This window comes from Bos mutus, chromosome 1 (assembly GCF_027580195.1).
Source record: "Bos mutus isolate GX-2022 chromosome 1, NWIPB_WYAK_1.1, whole genome shotgun sequence".
Taxonomy (NCBI): Eukaryota; Metazoa; Chordata; class Mammalia; order Artiodactyla; family Bovidae; genus Bos; species Bos mutus.
Genome location: NC_091617.1, coordinates 97430036 through 97446081, shown reverse-complemented (window position 1 = coordinate 97446081; position 16046 = coordinate 97430036). Strand labels below are relative to the sequence as shown.

Genomic DNA, 16046 nt, shown 5'->3' with positions numbered 1-16046 from the left:
CTTTAATGTTATATAAAATTAGCACCCTTCTCACTTCCTAAGAAAAACCCCTGAGAGAATGGAAAAAAGCTCAGAGCTCATCCTAAGGCCATCTTAGTTTTGTTCTGATCTTTCCACTTAGTAACCTTACCAGTTGTGCAAGTGGTTTAATTATCTGCTTATCCTACTATGTGTACAGTAGCCTTCTCATACTGTTCATACAGCAGCACCTGCTTAAAGGAGACCTTACACATATTAATAAAACCAAACACTGTTCTATAGATAGGAGAACCCCAAAATTATTTTCTTACAACAGAAAAATAATATTATACATGAAGCACTAAGAACAAGCAGTTCATGATGTGGAAAAATCCACTGTGATGTGTGTTTAGTCTTTTACTTCTCACAGTTTTAGCCCTTGAGAAGTCTGTTCTTGAGTGTTACTGTAGGTGTATCTGGGCCCTCAAGCTGCTTCCCAGGTTCTTGCTGGGTTCTGACCTCTCAAGAATCCCCAGTTATTCTCAAAGTGACATTCATTACAACATGTCCTTTGGTTCCAGTAAGTAAAAAATTTTTTAAATAACTGATGATAGTTTTTCCATATTTTTATATTATATAGTTCTTAAAAAATTATATTTTTGTGTTGATTTCTATAATGACTTGTGCATCAAGCTATTATTAGTAACATAGCTATTTAATAACATGATCTCTAAGGATAAATCAGAAGCTACTTAAAATACTTGGGAATATAGAGATTGTGATAGGCTGAATGATAGGCTCTCAAAGATGTCCCAGTTTCTGCAGTCTGTTAATATGTTATCTTACATGGCAAATGGGACTCTGCAGAAGTGATTAAGGATTGGAGATGGAGAGATTTTTCTGGATTACCTGATAGACCTAATATAATCAAAAAGGTTCTTGTAAGAGGGAAACAGGACTTCCCTGAGGGTGTAGCAGCTAAGACTCTGTGTTCCCAGCGCAGAGGGACTGGATTCAATCCCTGGTCAGGGAACTAGATCCCATATGCTGCAACTAAAGATCTGGCGTGCCGCAACTAAGACCCAGCAGAGCCAAATAAATACAAATAATTTAAAAAAAAAAAGAGAGAGAGAGAGAAACAGAATAAAAAGAAGCTAAGCTGCTGGCTTAGCAGATTTGAGAAAGTGGCCATAAGCCAAGGAATATAAGTGGGTTCTAGGAACTAGAAGAGGCAAAAAAATAGATCCTATCTTTAAGTCTTCAGAAAAAATGCAGCCCTGCCAACATCCTGTTTTTAGACTTCTAACCTGCAGAACTGTGAGAGGATAAGTTTGTTTTTAAAGGCCACTAAATTTGTGACAGTTTGTTACAACAGGAAACCAATAGAGAAACATTTATAACAATATCAGTTCAGTTCAGTTCAGTCACTCAGTTGTGTCCGACTCGTTGCGACCCCATGAACCACAGCACACCAGGCCTCCCTGTCCATCACCAACTTCCGGAGTCCACCCAAACCCATGTCCATTGAGTTGATGATGCCATCCAACCATCTTATCCTCTGTCGTCCCCTTCTCCTCTCAGCCTCAATCTTTCCCAGTATCAGCGTCTTTTCCAATGAGTCAGCTCTTTGCATGAGGTGGCCAAAGTATTGGAGTTTCAGCTTCAACATCAGTCCTTCCAATGAACACCCAGGATTGATCTCCTTTAGGAAGGACTGGTTGGGTCTCCTTGCAGTCCAAAGGACTGTCAAGAGTCTTCTCCAACACCATAGTTCAAAAACATCAATTCTTCTGCGTTCAGCTTTCTTTATAGTCCAACTCTCACATCCATACATGAACACTGGAAAAACCATAGCCTTGACTAGACGCCTTACCATTGTCTAACATACATACACAAGTACCATTGCCCACACACTATTTGAGAATTATATCAGTAACTCAGGCTTCCCTTGTGGCTCAGCTGGTAAAGAATCTGCCTGTAATACAGGAGACCTGGGTTTGATCCCTGGGTTGGGAAGATCCCCTGGAAAAGGGAAAGGCTACCCACTGCAGTATTCTGGCTGGGAGAATTCAATGGACTGTATAGAACGTGGGGTTGCAAAGAGTTAGACACAACTGAGTAGCTTTCACACATCAGTAACTCATACATACTTGGATCTTTCGCTTTGGAAATTTTTTCTCCTCCCTCTTCTTTTCCCTCACCTTTCCCTTCCCACTACATATACTCTTTCTAGTGTTTCAGATCTGTTAAATTGTTATCTCCTCACAGAGAACCTTTGAAACAAAACACATCCCATCCTCTCTCTGCCAGTCTAAATTAGGGTCCCTGATGTCATTCACTCTCATAGCACCCTACCCCCTTACAACAGTTTAAAATTAGGTATTTATTTGAGTGATTATTTTGTTGTTTTCCTCTTTCTTCTATTGGAAGTTTGAAGGGTACAAGTACCACATTTGATTTTGCTCACTGTTGTGAACCTAGCACATAGTAAGTATCCAGGAAATATCTCTTGGCTGAATGAGAATGTTCCAGAATTCTGCGAGTTCAGTTTTGTAAGATGGAGTGAAAGCATGCCTCATGATGCAGTCTGTCAGGGATCATGAAGCAACAAACTGATACACCACCTTCTCCTTCAGAGGACAAGGAGCAGGTTTTGCTTCAAATTTGATTTCGTCAGAAGTCCTAATCAAAGTCATTCAGCCAGATGACAATTGATAGATGTTTTTCATGATGCATATATAATCTAAGAAATACTATAGTATTTCTTGCCAGGAGCCGGTGAGGCATTCCACTCGTGACAAAGGTTATGAGGAAGGAGGCTCGGCATACGCAAAGGCGGGATCGAGCCTCAGGAGTCCCCCTGGATATTCTCGAGTATCTGCCCCCAAAAAACCAGAGTCTGCCTACTTTATTGCTTTGTGCTCTCACCTCTGACTTTACTGGGGGCTATCCCTACCACCATCTCGCTCTCTCTGACAAAGAGTTAACTTACAGCTCTGATTAATAAAGTTCCTGGGCAATTAGGAGTGTTTAAATCCAAACCCCTCAGATGGCTCTCTAACTTGCCTGACAAATTTACCCGGACTCCTACAGCTATGCATACGATTGTTTACAGTCTCCCAGCCTCGAGAGGCACGGGAAGCTTAAGATATTCAAATAGCTTAGAGCCTCTCAGAGAGTTAGAAACTGTCAGAATAAAACTAGTAAAATATTTCATTGATGAGCCAATGCTTGTTGCCAAGTTTTCACATCCCCTGTATTGTATCCTTGAATATGTATTAATTAATAGTTGGTATGTAGAAAAAATAAGTAGTGGCCTTGGTGTTAGTAACTTTAGACCCTTAAGGTAATAAATTCTTTCCTTTGTTGTAAACCCATTACACATCCACCCTATAGGAATGCAATTTTATCTTTGGAAGATGGCGCCAAACCTTAAAATAATCACTCTTAGAGAAAATAAGTCTTTGTTGATAAGTTCTTGTCAAGAGTCATAAAATGTTAGTAGGCCTTCTGGCCAGAAGATGATGTAAATCACCTAAACCATTTGTATACGATAAATTTGCAGGAAAGAAACCCTGGTTTTTGATAAGGATCAAAGACTGCTGACTTTGCATCCCCTATTATCCTCTATGTGTAACTTAGGGTATAAAAGCCCCTGTTGAAAATAAAGCTACGGGCCTTGCTCACCAATGCTTGGTCTTCCCATGTCATTTTTCTCCTCAATTTCCAACTGAGTCTCCATCTGGAGCGCGGATATCCTCTGAGACCATTTATTTGCCTGGGCTTCTAAGACCCACTCGAGAAGGTGTCTAAGGTGGGGCACCTTCCGCTATTCGAGAGGGCGTCTGCGGCCTCTGTGGTCAGAGCTAACCTGGTGTCACGGGTTATATTGATTTTCCACGTAAACCAAGCTACTCAGCTTCTTTTCTCCACTGAATTTTCCTACTGAGCTATCCTCATTCTATTATTCTTTATATCTTTATGAATAAATAAATAAATAGTACCGACGCCGTCTCCCCTTCGAATACCCTGGATCAGCCGGGGCTAGACCTCGGCAATTTCTCAAAAATTCTCTTTAATAACATTCAAAATGCTTTTGCTGCTTTTATTTCCATTTGCACTTTATTGGTTTTCAATATGGGGTTTCCCAGGTGGTGCTAGTGGTAAAGAACCTGACTGCCAATGCAGGAGATATAAGAGATGTGAGTTCGATCCCAAATTGTAAATTCCTTCAAAGACACTTAAACATCCATTTAAGAACTGACTTTGAGAACTTCAAGAGATCAATTTTTCCTGAGTAATTATTTATATTTTCTGCAATTTTGATTCCGCTGGAGTTCAAGAATCAAAGCTAAGGATTTGCTTGAACTCTTCTTGGGATGGAGAAGTGATTAACATTTGTGAACATTTTGGTGAAGCTTCAAAATGCAGAACGATTCAGGAGGATGTATTGAGGAGGATGTAGATACATTTTATTTATATGTATTTCAGAGACATCATGCCATGTGATTTCAATGTTTTTTTAGAAAAATATCAATCTTTATTTCTTTTTAATTTTTTAATTGGAAGAAAATTGCTTTACAATATTGTGTTGGTTTCTGCCGTATAACAATACAAACCAGTCATAATTATACTGGTTTATGAGAACCAGTATCACCTCCTGGTGATATATATCACCTCCTTCTTGAGGTTCCCTCCCCTCCCTTCCTCCCACCCCTCTAGGTCATTATCACAGAGCATCAGGCTGGGCTCCCTGCATTACACAGTAACTTCTTACCAGCTATCTGTTTAACCTGTGGTAGTGTATGTATGTAGGTGCTACTTTCTTCATTCATCCTACTCTCTCCTTCTCCAACTGTGTCCACAAGTCTGTTTTCTATATCTGCATTTCCATTCCATCCCTGAAAATAGGTTCATCAACACCATATATATGCATTAATATAGAACATTTGTTTAGAAAAACATTGGTCTTTAAATATTAGATACTTTTCCCATATTATTCTGAATGTGTCTATGGATTTTGCCCATATATAGTATCTCTGTTAAATAGTCGATTCTGATTTTAAGTATAAGGGTTTCCATGGAAAGGAAACAGATTTTACTGAAATACAATGAGATTCCCCTATATTACTATGTCTACTCGGTTATTCCTCATAATAATCTGTGAGATAGCTCTCATTGATCCCACCGTACTGAAGAGGAAATTGAGGATTTTATTGACGATGCCAAAGCCTTTGACTGTGTGGATCACAACAAACTATGGAAAATTCTTCAAGAGATGGGAATACCAGATCATCTTACCTGCCTGCTGAGAAATCTGTATGCAGGTCAAGAAGCAACAGTTAGAACTGGACATGGAACAACAGACTGGTTCCAAATCGGGAAAGGAGAATGCCAAGGCTGCATATTATCACCTTGCTTATTTAACTTATATACAGAATACATCATGTGAAATGCCAGGCTGGATGAAGCACAAGCTGGAATCAAGATTGCCAGGAGAAATATCAATAACCTCAGATACACAGATGACACCACCCTTATGGCAGAAAGCGAAGAAAAACTAAAGAGTCTCTTGATGAAAGTGAAAAAGGAGAGTGAAATAGTTGGCTTAAAACTCAACATTCAAAAAATGAAGACCATGGCATCTGGTCCCATCACTCCATGGCAAATAGATGAAGAAACAATGGAAACAGTGAGAGACTTTGCTTTTGGGGGCTCCACAATCACTGCAGATAGTGAGTGCAGTCATGAAATTAATGGACACTTGCTCCTTGGAAGAAAAGCTATGACCAACCTAAACAGCATATTAAAAAGCAGAGGCATTACTTTGCCAACCAAGGGCCATCTAGTCAAAGCTATAGTTTTTCCAGTAGTCATTTAGGGATGTGAAAGTTAGACTACAAAGTTGGACTACAAAGAACTGATGCTTTTGAACTGTGGTGTTGCAAAAGACTCTTGAGAGTCCCTTGGACTGCAAGGAGATCCAACCAGTCCATCCTAAAGGAGATCAGTCCTGAATATTCATTGGAAGGACTGATAGTGAAGCTGAAACTCCAATAGGTTGGCCACCTGATGCAAAGAACTGACTCATTGGAAAAGACCCTGATGCTGGGAAAGATGGAAGGCAGGAGAAGAAGGGGATGACAAAGGATGAGATGTTTGGATAACATCACTGACTCAATGGACATGAGTTTGAGTAAGTTCCGAGCATTGGTGATAGACAGGGAAGACTGGTGTGCTGCAGTCCATGGGGTCGCAGAGTCAGACACAACTGAGCAACTGAACTGAAGTGAACTGTGGTCTTAAACAATTGTTTAAAGCCAGAGATATATGGCGTGCTGCGATTCATGAGGTCGCAAAGAGTCGGACACGACTGAGTGACTGAACTGAACTGAACTGAACGTCCATACTGGTGCTGAGCCTCCCTGACCCAAAGTTCATGCCATTTCCTCTAGACCACACGACCTTCAATGGATCTTGCAGACCAGCACAGTAATCATAAGGCCCCTCTCTATCAAAGCAAATCATACAGGATATTGCTTCCCTCAAAGCCCCAAGCCAGTGGGCCCCATACCTCAAGACGGGAAATGGCTAAATAGATGGGGAAATTGGAACTTACTACACAAACACTTCTGTGTTCAGCATGGCCACTTTGACTCGTTAATGTTGTTATTCTCCTCAGGGCACAGAATTTTGTGGCTGTATTTGCTGTGGCCCTGTCAAGCTTTATGCTCAGTAATGCCATGGCAAAAACAGGTCTTCCCAGTGATGGCAAGAATTTGTAGAACCGCAGCTCATGGCTTTTGAATTTATCAGAAGGCTTTAAAGACACACATTTTATTTTTTCTGATTGTGAGCCTTTCATTAGGGAGTACCTTTCATCACGTCACGGTGAAATGGGGCTGATGCTCTTATATATTTACTGACAACGATGTGAAGGAAGTAAGAATATCACAAACATCCACTTCCAGTCACCTCTGAAATGCCACGACCAGTTCTTCTTGCTTCACCACTCATTAACAAGTAAAGTTAATCAACTTCTCAACCAATAAAACCAGATGTGCTCTTTGGCATACCTAGCAAGTTCAGGATAAGTGCTTTACTGATATATATGTGAATAATCACTGATTCTTAGAGAAAAAGGATGTTTAGATTAACAGCAGACTATATAAATAGTTGTTCACATGCTGAGTCAGATTCCACCTAATTCTCTTACTTGTACATATCCCAGTCAAGAAGAGAGGAAAAAATTCTCTTTTTAAAATTAATCACCCATATTTCATCAGTCTTTGTTTTTAATACTAAGCAAGCAACTTTGGCCACCTCATGCGAAGAGTTGACTCATTGGAAAAGACTGTGATGCTGGGAGGGATTGAGGGCAGGAGGAGAAGGGGACGACAGAGGATGAGATGGCTGGATGGCATCACTGACTCGATGGACGTGAGTCTGGGTGAACTCTGGGAGTTGGTGATGGACAGGGAGGCCTGGCGTGCTGCAATTCATGGGGTCGCAAGGAGTCAGACACGACTGAGCGACTGAACTGAACTGAACTGAAGCAACCAAGGGCCTTTAAAGTTAGAATATCTAGTTTGTCTACCATTGCTGTCATTTCTATTTAAAAAGAAAACTGGAAGATGAAATGATCTTAAGGATTGTTGATGCTGAGAAAACAAATAACCCCACAGCCAATGAAACAGAGGGCTACCGTGAACAAGGCAGCTAATAACTTCTCCATTGTGAGGGTTTTCTAAAAGGTTTGTTCTTTCATGATGCTAATCACTCCCGAGGTGATAAAAGGTTGATTCAGAAATTGTTATGCAACTTTAGGTGCAGCAACCTAAATTATCTGATTTTTTTTCCCACTGAATGTGTTTGAATTGTCATCAGATACAACCATGAAATTCAAAATGTGTGCTTGACTACAACTTGTAAGCTGAGAAATTGAGAAATACCTATAAAGCCTTTCTCCTCGTAAAAAAATGGTATGATATTATTTAGAAGTTGGGAAGGAAACCTTTTACTGCTTGGGCTGTAAAAAAAAAAATCTCAAAACCAGCAGAGTAGCTGACAAGTGACACAAATACAGTATATACTAATGCACAGAGAGAAACAACCTTGAGAATTTAAACCGGCTGCACACACACAAAAAATCTTTATCCAGATATGTGGTCCCTCATGAATTATACTATTATTTTAGTTGATTTTACCTGACATCACCCTATGAGTTTCTTTAGTGACAAGAAAATTGCAGCCGGCCCTTGACAGTCGGTCACAAATTGACTGAACAAAACAAAATCAAACACTGAAGTAATCCCCAAGTAAATTTAATGAAACCTAAATCCCAATGGGTAGCACACTTCTGTAGGCAATGGTCTTATTTAATAAATTTTCCCCTGCTTTCACTTTTAGAGCTATATATACACAGACAAATTTAATTCATTGGGTTTACATTTCCTCTTTCCCTTAGTTTGTCCACCAGGCACATACGGGAAGGACTGTAAACAGGTATGTCAGTGTTCAGCTGAGAATGAGGAGTGTCACCCAGTCACAGGGAGATGTACCTGTCTGCCTGGCTACCATGGAAACCGCTGTCATCTCCGTAAGTGTGTTCTGTGCCTTAGTTGTAATTTACTGAAGAGACACTGCTGGAGTGGGTTATCATTCAGAATGCTAAAGGGCAAATGTTAATTCAAGGTTCTAATTCATTGTAAATCCTATGGGAGTTTTTATTAGAATGGTTGAAAACATACTTTCCTGTGTAACTCATTCTCCCATTTGCCTTTCCTAGTCAAAATATCCCCAAGAAAAAGATAAGAATTAAAGAGAAAGAAAGAAGGAAATATAAACAAAGTATTATAAATCAATATATAGCAAATGGCAACATATTCAGAGTGATTCATAAAGTTAGTTCCACAATCTGCTTTTAAGAACAATCAAGTTAAATAAATTGTTATTCTGGAATGAAAACAGTGACTTGCTTAAATGACAAAATGCCAGTTGGCTCATTGTTGTATAGTAAAAAAGAATAGTCCCTTGACCAAACACCTTATATTCATTTGTTAGGAGATTTTAACATAGAAATGGTTATAGGAGAACATATGATAAAAACTCCCAAGGAACATGTTAAAATGTTCAGTCAGCTACTTAATTTTTAAGCTCGTAATTATTTATAATGTACTTTTTATAGGTTTAAGGATAAAATGATTTGGCTTTAGTTTCATTTTTCCCCCAACTTGGCCCTTGCTACTCTCTTTTCTCCCCAGTCGTTCCTATAACAGGTTTTTTTCCCCCCTACTTTCCTTTCCTAATTCTGCAAGTGTGTGGATGAGTTTTGGATCTCGTCCAAAAAACATCAGCCATAAAACATAGACTCATGATCAAGCTATTGGTTCCCATTTTCCACAAGCCATAGAATATATATTTTGAATATCAATTCTCACATTTGTCCTAATTTTAAACTTTACCAACTAAAAACACAGTTAAGCATGTACAAAAATGGTTTAATACACCCATAGAACCCACAACCATTGCATTATTCAAACTTACAATGAAGAACTAAAGCATTAAATTAATAAAATTTTAATTATTTTTTCGGTCATGGCAAATCTCAAGCAGTGGAAGAAAGGAGTGATTTTCTCACATTTGAGGCTGTCACATTTCTCAGGAAAAATTTCTCCTTGATATCAAGGATATTTCATCTGAATAAATCAAAATTAAGTTACATAAAGCTGAAATGTAAATGTAAACTGAAAGCTTACATTTCAGAAAGCCAGCTACCTTGGGTTGAAGGAGGAGAGCTTTGCCTTGAAAAAGCCAGGTTGAGGCCGGGAGCCGCTCCCTGACTAGTCCAATGGGCTCAGTTCCAGGCAACACGTGGTTGGAAGTTGCTGCAAAGGTTCCTTGGCAAGATGCACTGTAATTACGGGACGACAAAAGAGGGGTTCAAGAAAATATCCATAAAAGGTGTAGCTGGCTCAAAAGCAAACATTCCAGCAGCCAAAAACAACCAGGCTTTCATCTTCCCAGGTTTGGAGTGAAGAATCAACATTTTCTCTCAGTAGAGGTCAGAGGAAGCAGACAAATGGAGTAGGAATCTCACCACTTTTCCTTAATTTATACTGGGTGGTTTAGTCCCAGTCCAGGAGTTGGTGATGGACAGGGAGGCCTGGCTTGCTGCGATTCATGGAGTCGCAAAGAGTCGGACACGACTGAGCGACTGATCTGATCTGATCTGATGGATAGCAAGTAGGGAGGAAAACAAAAAAACTTGGTAGATGTAAATTCATCTTGCTATGTATTTTATGAGCAACATGAAATTGTTAAGTGATTACAGATCCTGGAAATCTTTCATTTCTCCAACCTGCAGTATGATTTATTAGAAGTCTCTCTGAGTGAACTGAAAGCATTGGAATCCTCTAGAACCATAGACCACTCTGTTGACAGTATCTATAAGAAGACCCATAACACTTGGTTTAAGACACTTTGAGAAACATGGGCCACAGGATAGCTCACCTGTGCCAAGAGGAAGATGTCAAGACATGAGTGGAAGCTTGGCTTAAATGGTCTTGCTCATAGCAATGACTATTCAGACAGACCAAATCTTAGTATCTGTTTTTAAGAATAAAATAAAACTGTAACAATGGCTGGTGCATATGTGAATAAACTGGTCAGATACTACTAGGAAAACAGACTGAAAAAGAGATTCATGCTTTTCATTTGCTTTGGAGCTAAGTGTCTCAAGATACAATCACAACCTTGCTTGTTCTAACTTCCTAATTAAACTTCCCAAATGTCACTTGCTTCATCATCGTATACAGTAACCTTTAATATTTAAACAAATCAGAATGGCGAATTCATTTCCAAGCTTCTTAGTTAATCTCCTTCATGTAGAGGGGGTGGTGCAAGGATAAGGGAAAATATTAATAATCATCTTCTAATTGAAAATAATGGCTTCCTACGTGGCACAGTGGTAAAGAAATCTGCCGCGGCAGGAGATGCCAGATCCCTGGGTTGGGAAGATCCCCTGGAAGAAGAAATGGCAATCCACTACAATGTTCTTGCCTGAAGAATCCTATGGACAGAGGAGCCTAGTGGACTACAGTCCATGGGGTCTCAGAGAGTCAGACACGACTGAGCACATGTGCACACACACACACACACACACACACACACACACAATGGAAAATAACCAAATATCCATTGTTCAAGAAACAAAATTTCCTGGGGAAAATAATTGTAAAGAATAGAACAAAGGCCAAGCAATGATCAAAGTGGAATTTTAGGAAATGAGAGAGGGGAGACTGAACACCCCATCAAGCCAAATGAAATCAGTATCTCCTGGGCGTATGTTTACTTGTTAAATTTAGTGAACATCTGAGCAAGAGATGTGTGCATGATTCTAGAAGTTAGACTTTCACATAGTCACAGAATTATATGAGAAAGTAAAGCTGTCAGTAAAATAACTTATTCTTGGGAAAAAAGTTATGGGTACTTTTGTAAACAGATATCATACTCTTAATATAAATTTAATGAGTTGCGGGATTAAGAGGTTAGTGCATATACTGTCTTTTAACAGATGTTATGCTCATTAGAAGGTTAATTTCATCATATTCAGTGTCCCAATTTTAAAAGGATAATTAAGTTGAAGGCTTATTTTCTTTCTGTATACCAAGAAGAAACAGCAAAAGATGATATTTTCAAATGCAAAACCACCATTCAGGCAGTTTGAAATGAGTATATGTCAGAGAGAAATTATGTTTTCCAAGTCACTTCAATTCAAATGAAAGTGATCTTAAAATATAGATCTTTACATATATCGGTTATATAAATTCATCAGATAACAGCGTCTAACTCTTCTTTCCTTTTAACTGACGCTCATTCTTTTATACCCATTATTATATCTACAGTTCAACATTTTCCTAATTAATGAATATGTAAATTTCACTTTATGGGGTGTTTTCATTTCCCTATTTGAACAAAAACCCACATCACTTTTCACTACCAACTCAAGGGATTGCAGAATTTTTTATATTAGTCAATTCTTAATTTAACCTCCTTTTTAGAAGCAACATGCCAGCAGTACACACCACACTTCATTGTTTCCAACTATACCTTTTTTTCTCTGTGTTTTTTATCTCCACTATCAAGCAACCAAATATTTAAGCATCATATAATAATGATAAAAGCTATCAAAAGTTACATTCTGAAAGACCGACCCAGATAGACATGAGAGCATTTTATATTGTGGTGAATAAGAGAAGACAGAGACTCTTTAAACCACTAGTTCTGTTTTTAGATACACTCCATTGAATTTTAGTAAGGGACAAAAATAACTTCTTAGGAGGACTAAAGAATGCTGTACACCAAAGAAGTATCCATTGACTATGAGAACTGGCATCCTTTGGAAGGAAGAAACAATAGGTGAGAATGTGAAGTGCATTTCTCATTTTTCATAGAAAGGAAAAAAGTAATACAACAGCTGTAACAGAGAAGTAACCTTTGATAAGAATGATCTTAGCTGTTTTCCGTTCATTCTTCATCTTGAAGGATTTTATTAATATTTTAAAACTGAAAGAGAAAGGGACTGATGGAGGGAAGGAGAAGCCATTTGAGTCTAAGGCTCAAGATGAGACAGTGGATTCTAGGATGGGATATAGATAGGGATTATAAGCAATCGGAGTTTCAATAAAAACCATTTCTTGCTGTCTAAAACCTGCTACATGTGCAACACTCAAAAATGTTCTTTACCATCAATTCTTCCATAGAAATACAGGATCAAGTGAAAGGAAGCCAGTGTCATTCAGTCTCTCAGTTCAGTTCAGTGCAGTTCAGTCGCTCAGTCGTGTCCGACTCTTTGCGACCCCATGAATCGCAGCACACCAGCCTCCCTGTCCATCACCAACTCCCGGAGTTCACTCAAACTCACGTCCATCGAGTCAGTGATGCCATCCAGCCATCTCATCCTCTTTCCTCCCCTTCTCCTCCTGCCCCCAATCCCTCCCAGCATTAGAGTCTTTTCCAATGAGTCAACTCTTCGCATGAGGTGGCCAAAGTACTGGAGTTTCAGCTTTAGCATCAGTCCTTCCAAAGAAATCCCAGGGCTGATCTCCTTCAGAATGGACTGTTTGGATCTCCTTGCAGTCCAAGGGACTCTCAAGAGTCTTCTCCAACACCACAGTTCAAAAGCATCAATTCTCTGGCACTCAGCTTTCTTCAGAGTCCAACTCTCACATCCATACATGACCACTGGAAAAACCATAGCCTTGACTAGATGGACCTTTGTTGGCAAAGTAATGTCTTTGCTTTTCAATATGCTATCTAGGTTGGTCATAACTTTTCTTCCAAGGAGTAAGCGTCTTTTAATTTCATGGCTGCAGTCACCACCTGCAGTGATTTTGGAGCCCCCGAAAGTAAAGTCTGACACTGTTTCCACTGTTTCCCCATCTATTTGCCATGAAGTGATGGGACCAGATGCCATGATCTTCATTTTCTGAATGTTGAGCCAACTTTTTCATTCTCCTCTTTCACTCTCATCAAGAGGCTTTTCAGTTCCTCTTCACTTTCTGCCATAAGGGTGGTATCATCTGCATATCTGAGGTTATTGATATTTCTTCTGGCAATCTTGTTTCCAGCTTGTGCTTCTTCCAGCCCAGCATTTTTCATGATGTACTCTGCATATAAGTTAAATAAGCAGGGTGCATATAAGTTAAATAAGCAGGGTGACAATATACAGCCTTGACAGACTCCTTTTCCTATTTGGAACCAGTCTGTTGTTCCATGTCCAGTTCTGATTGTTGCTTCCTGACCTGCATATAGGTTTCTCAATAGGCAGATCAGGTGGTCTGGTATTCCCATCTCTTTTAGATTTTTCCACAGCTTACTGTGATCCACACAGTCAAAGGCTTTGGCATTGTCAATAAAGCAGAAATAGATGTTTTTTCTGGAACTCTCTTGCTTTTTCAATGATCCAGCGGATGTTGGAAATTTGATCTCTGGTTCCTCTGCCTTTTCTAAAAGCAGCTTGAACATCTGGAAGTTCACGGTTCACATATTGCTGAAGCCTGGCTTGGAGAATTTTGAGCATTACTTTACTAGCATGTGAGACGAGTGCAATTATGCGATAGTTTGAGCATTCTTTGGCATTGCCTTTCTTTGGGATTGGAATGAAAACTGACCTTTTCCATTCCTGTGGCCACTGCTGAGTTTTCCAAATTTGCTGGCATATTGAGTGCAGCACTTTCACAGCATCATCTTTCAGGATTTGAAATAGCTCAACTGGAAACCCATCACCTCCACTAGCTTTGTTCGTAGTGTGCTTTCTAAGGCCCACTTGACTTCACATTCCAGGATGTCTGGCTCTAGGTGAGTGATCATACCATTGTGATTATCTGGGTCGTGAAGATCTTTTTTGGACAGTTCTTCTGTGTATTCTTGCCACCTCTTCTTAATATCTTCTGCTTCTGTTAGGTCCATACCATTTCTGTCCTTTATCGAGCCCATTTTTGCATGAAATGTTCCCTTCGTATCTCTAATTTTCTTGAAGAGATCTCTGCTGCTGCTAAGTCACTTCAGTTGTGTCTGACTCTTCATGACCCCATGGACTGCACCTACCAGGCTCTTTCATCCATGGGATTTTCCAGACAAGAGTACTGGAGAGGGGTGCCATCGCCTTCTCCAGAAGAGATCTTTAGTATTTCCCATTCTGTTGTTTTCCTCTATTTCTTTGCATTGATCGTTGAGAAAGGCTTTCTTATCTCTTCTTCCTATTCTTTCGAACTCTGCATTCAGATGCTTATATCCTTCCTTTTCTCCTTTGCTTTTCACTTCTCTTCTTTCACAGCTATTTGTAAGGCCTCCTCAGACAGCCATTTTGCTTTTTTGCATTTCTTTTCCATGGGGATGGTCTTGATCCCTGTCTCCTGTACAATGTCACGAACCTCCGTCCATAGTTCATCAGACACTCTATCTATCAGATCTAGTCCCTTAAATCTATTTCTCACTTCCACTGTATAATCATAAGGGATTTGATTTAGGTCATACCTCAGTGGTCTAGTAGCTTTCCCTACTTTCTTCAATTTCAGTCTGAATTTGGCAAAAAGGAGTTCATGAGCTGAGCCAGTCAGCTCCTGGTCTTGTTTTTGCTGACTGTATAGAGCTTCTCCATCTTTGGCTGCAAAGAATATAATCAGTCTGATTTTGGTGTTGACCATCTGGTGATGTCTATGTGTAGTCTTCTCTTGTGTTGTTGGAAGAGGGTGTTTGCTATGACCAGAGCTTTCCCCTGGCAAAACTCTATTAGCCTTTGCCCTGCTTCATTCCGTACTCCAAGGCCAAACTTGCCTGTTACTCCAGGTGTTTCTTGACTTCCTACTTTTGCATTCTAGTACTCTATAATGAAAAGGACATCTTTTATGGGTGTTAGTTCTAAAAGGTCTTGTAGGTCTTCATAGAACCATTCAACTTCAGCTTTTTCAGCGTTACTGGTGGGGGCATAGACTTGGATTACTGTGATATTGAATGGCATGCCTTGGAAATGAACAGAGATCATTCTGTCGTTTTTGAGATTGCATCCAAGTACTGCATTTCAGACTCTTTTTTTTGACCATGATGGCTACTCCATTTCTTCTAAGGGATTCCTGCCCACAGTAGTAGATATATGGTCATCTGAGTTAAATTCACCCATTCCAGTCCATTTTAGTTCGCTGATTCCTAGAATGTCCACGTTCATTCTTGCCATCTCCTGTTTGACCACTTCTAATTTGCCCTGATTCATGGACCTAACATTCCACGTTCCTGTGCAATATTGCTCTTTATGTCATTGGACCTTGCTTCTATCACCAGTCACATCCACAACTAGGTATTGTTTTTGCTTTGGCTCCATCCCTTCATTCTTTCTGCACTGATCTCCAGTAGCATATTGGGCACCTACTGACCTGAGGAGTTCCTCTTTCAGTATCCTATCATTTTGCTTTTTCATGCTGTTTATGGGGTTCTCAAGGCAAGAATACTGAAGTGGTTTGCCATTCCCTTCTACAGTGGACCACATTCTGTCAGCCCTCTCCACCATGACCCGCCCGTCCTAGGTGGCC

At 39.7% G+C, this 16046-nt stretch overlaps 1 protein-coding gene across 1 annotated transcript in view; it reads left to right on the top strand.

The window, feature by feature from the left end:
* The window catches only part of LOC102265950 (multiple epidermal growth factor-like domains protein 6), a 694000-nt gene that overhangs the window by 645416 nt on the left and 32538 nt on the right, over positions 1–16046 (top strand). The window contains exon 19 of the mRNA XM_070360521.1: positions 8426–8557. Within this exon, the coding sequence (XP_070216622.1) occupies positions 8426–8557 (132 nt within the window). The remainder of the gene's footprint in view (positions 1–8425; positions 8558–16046) is intronic.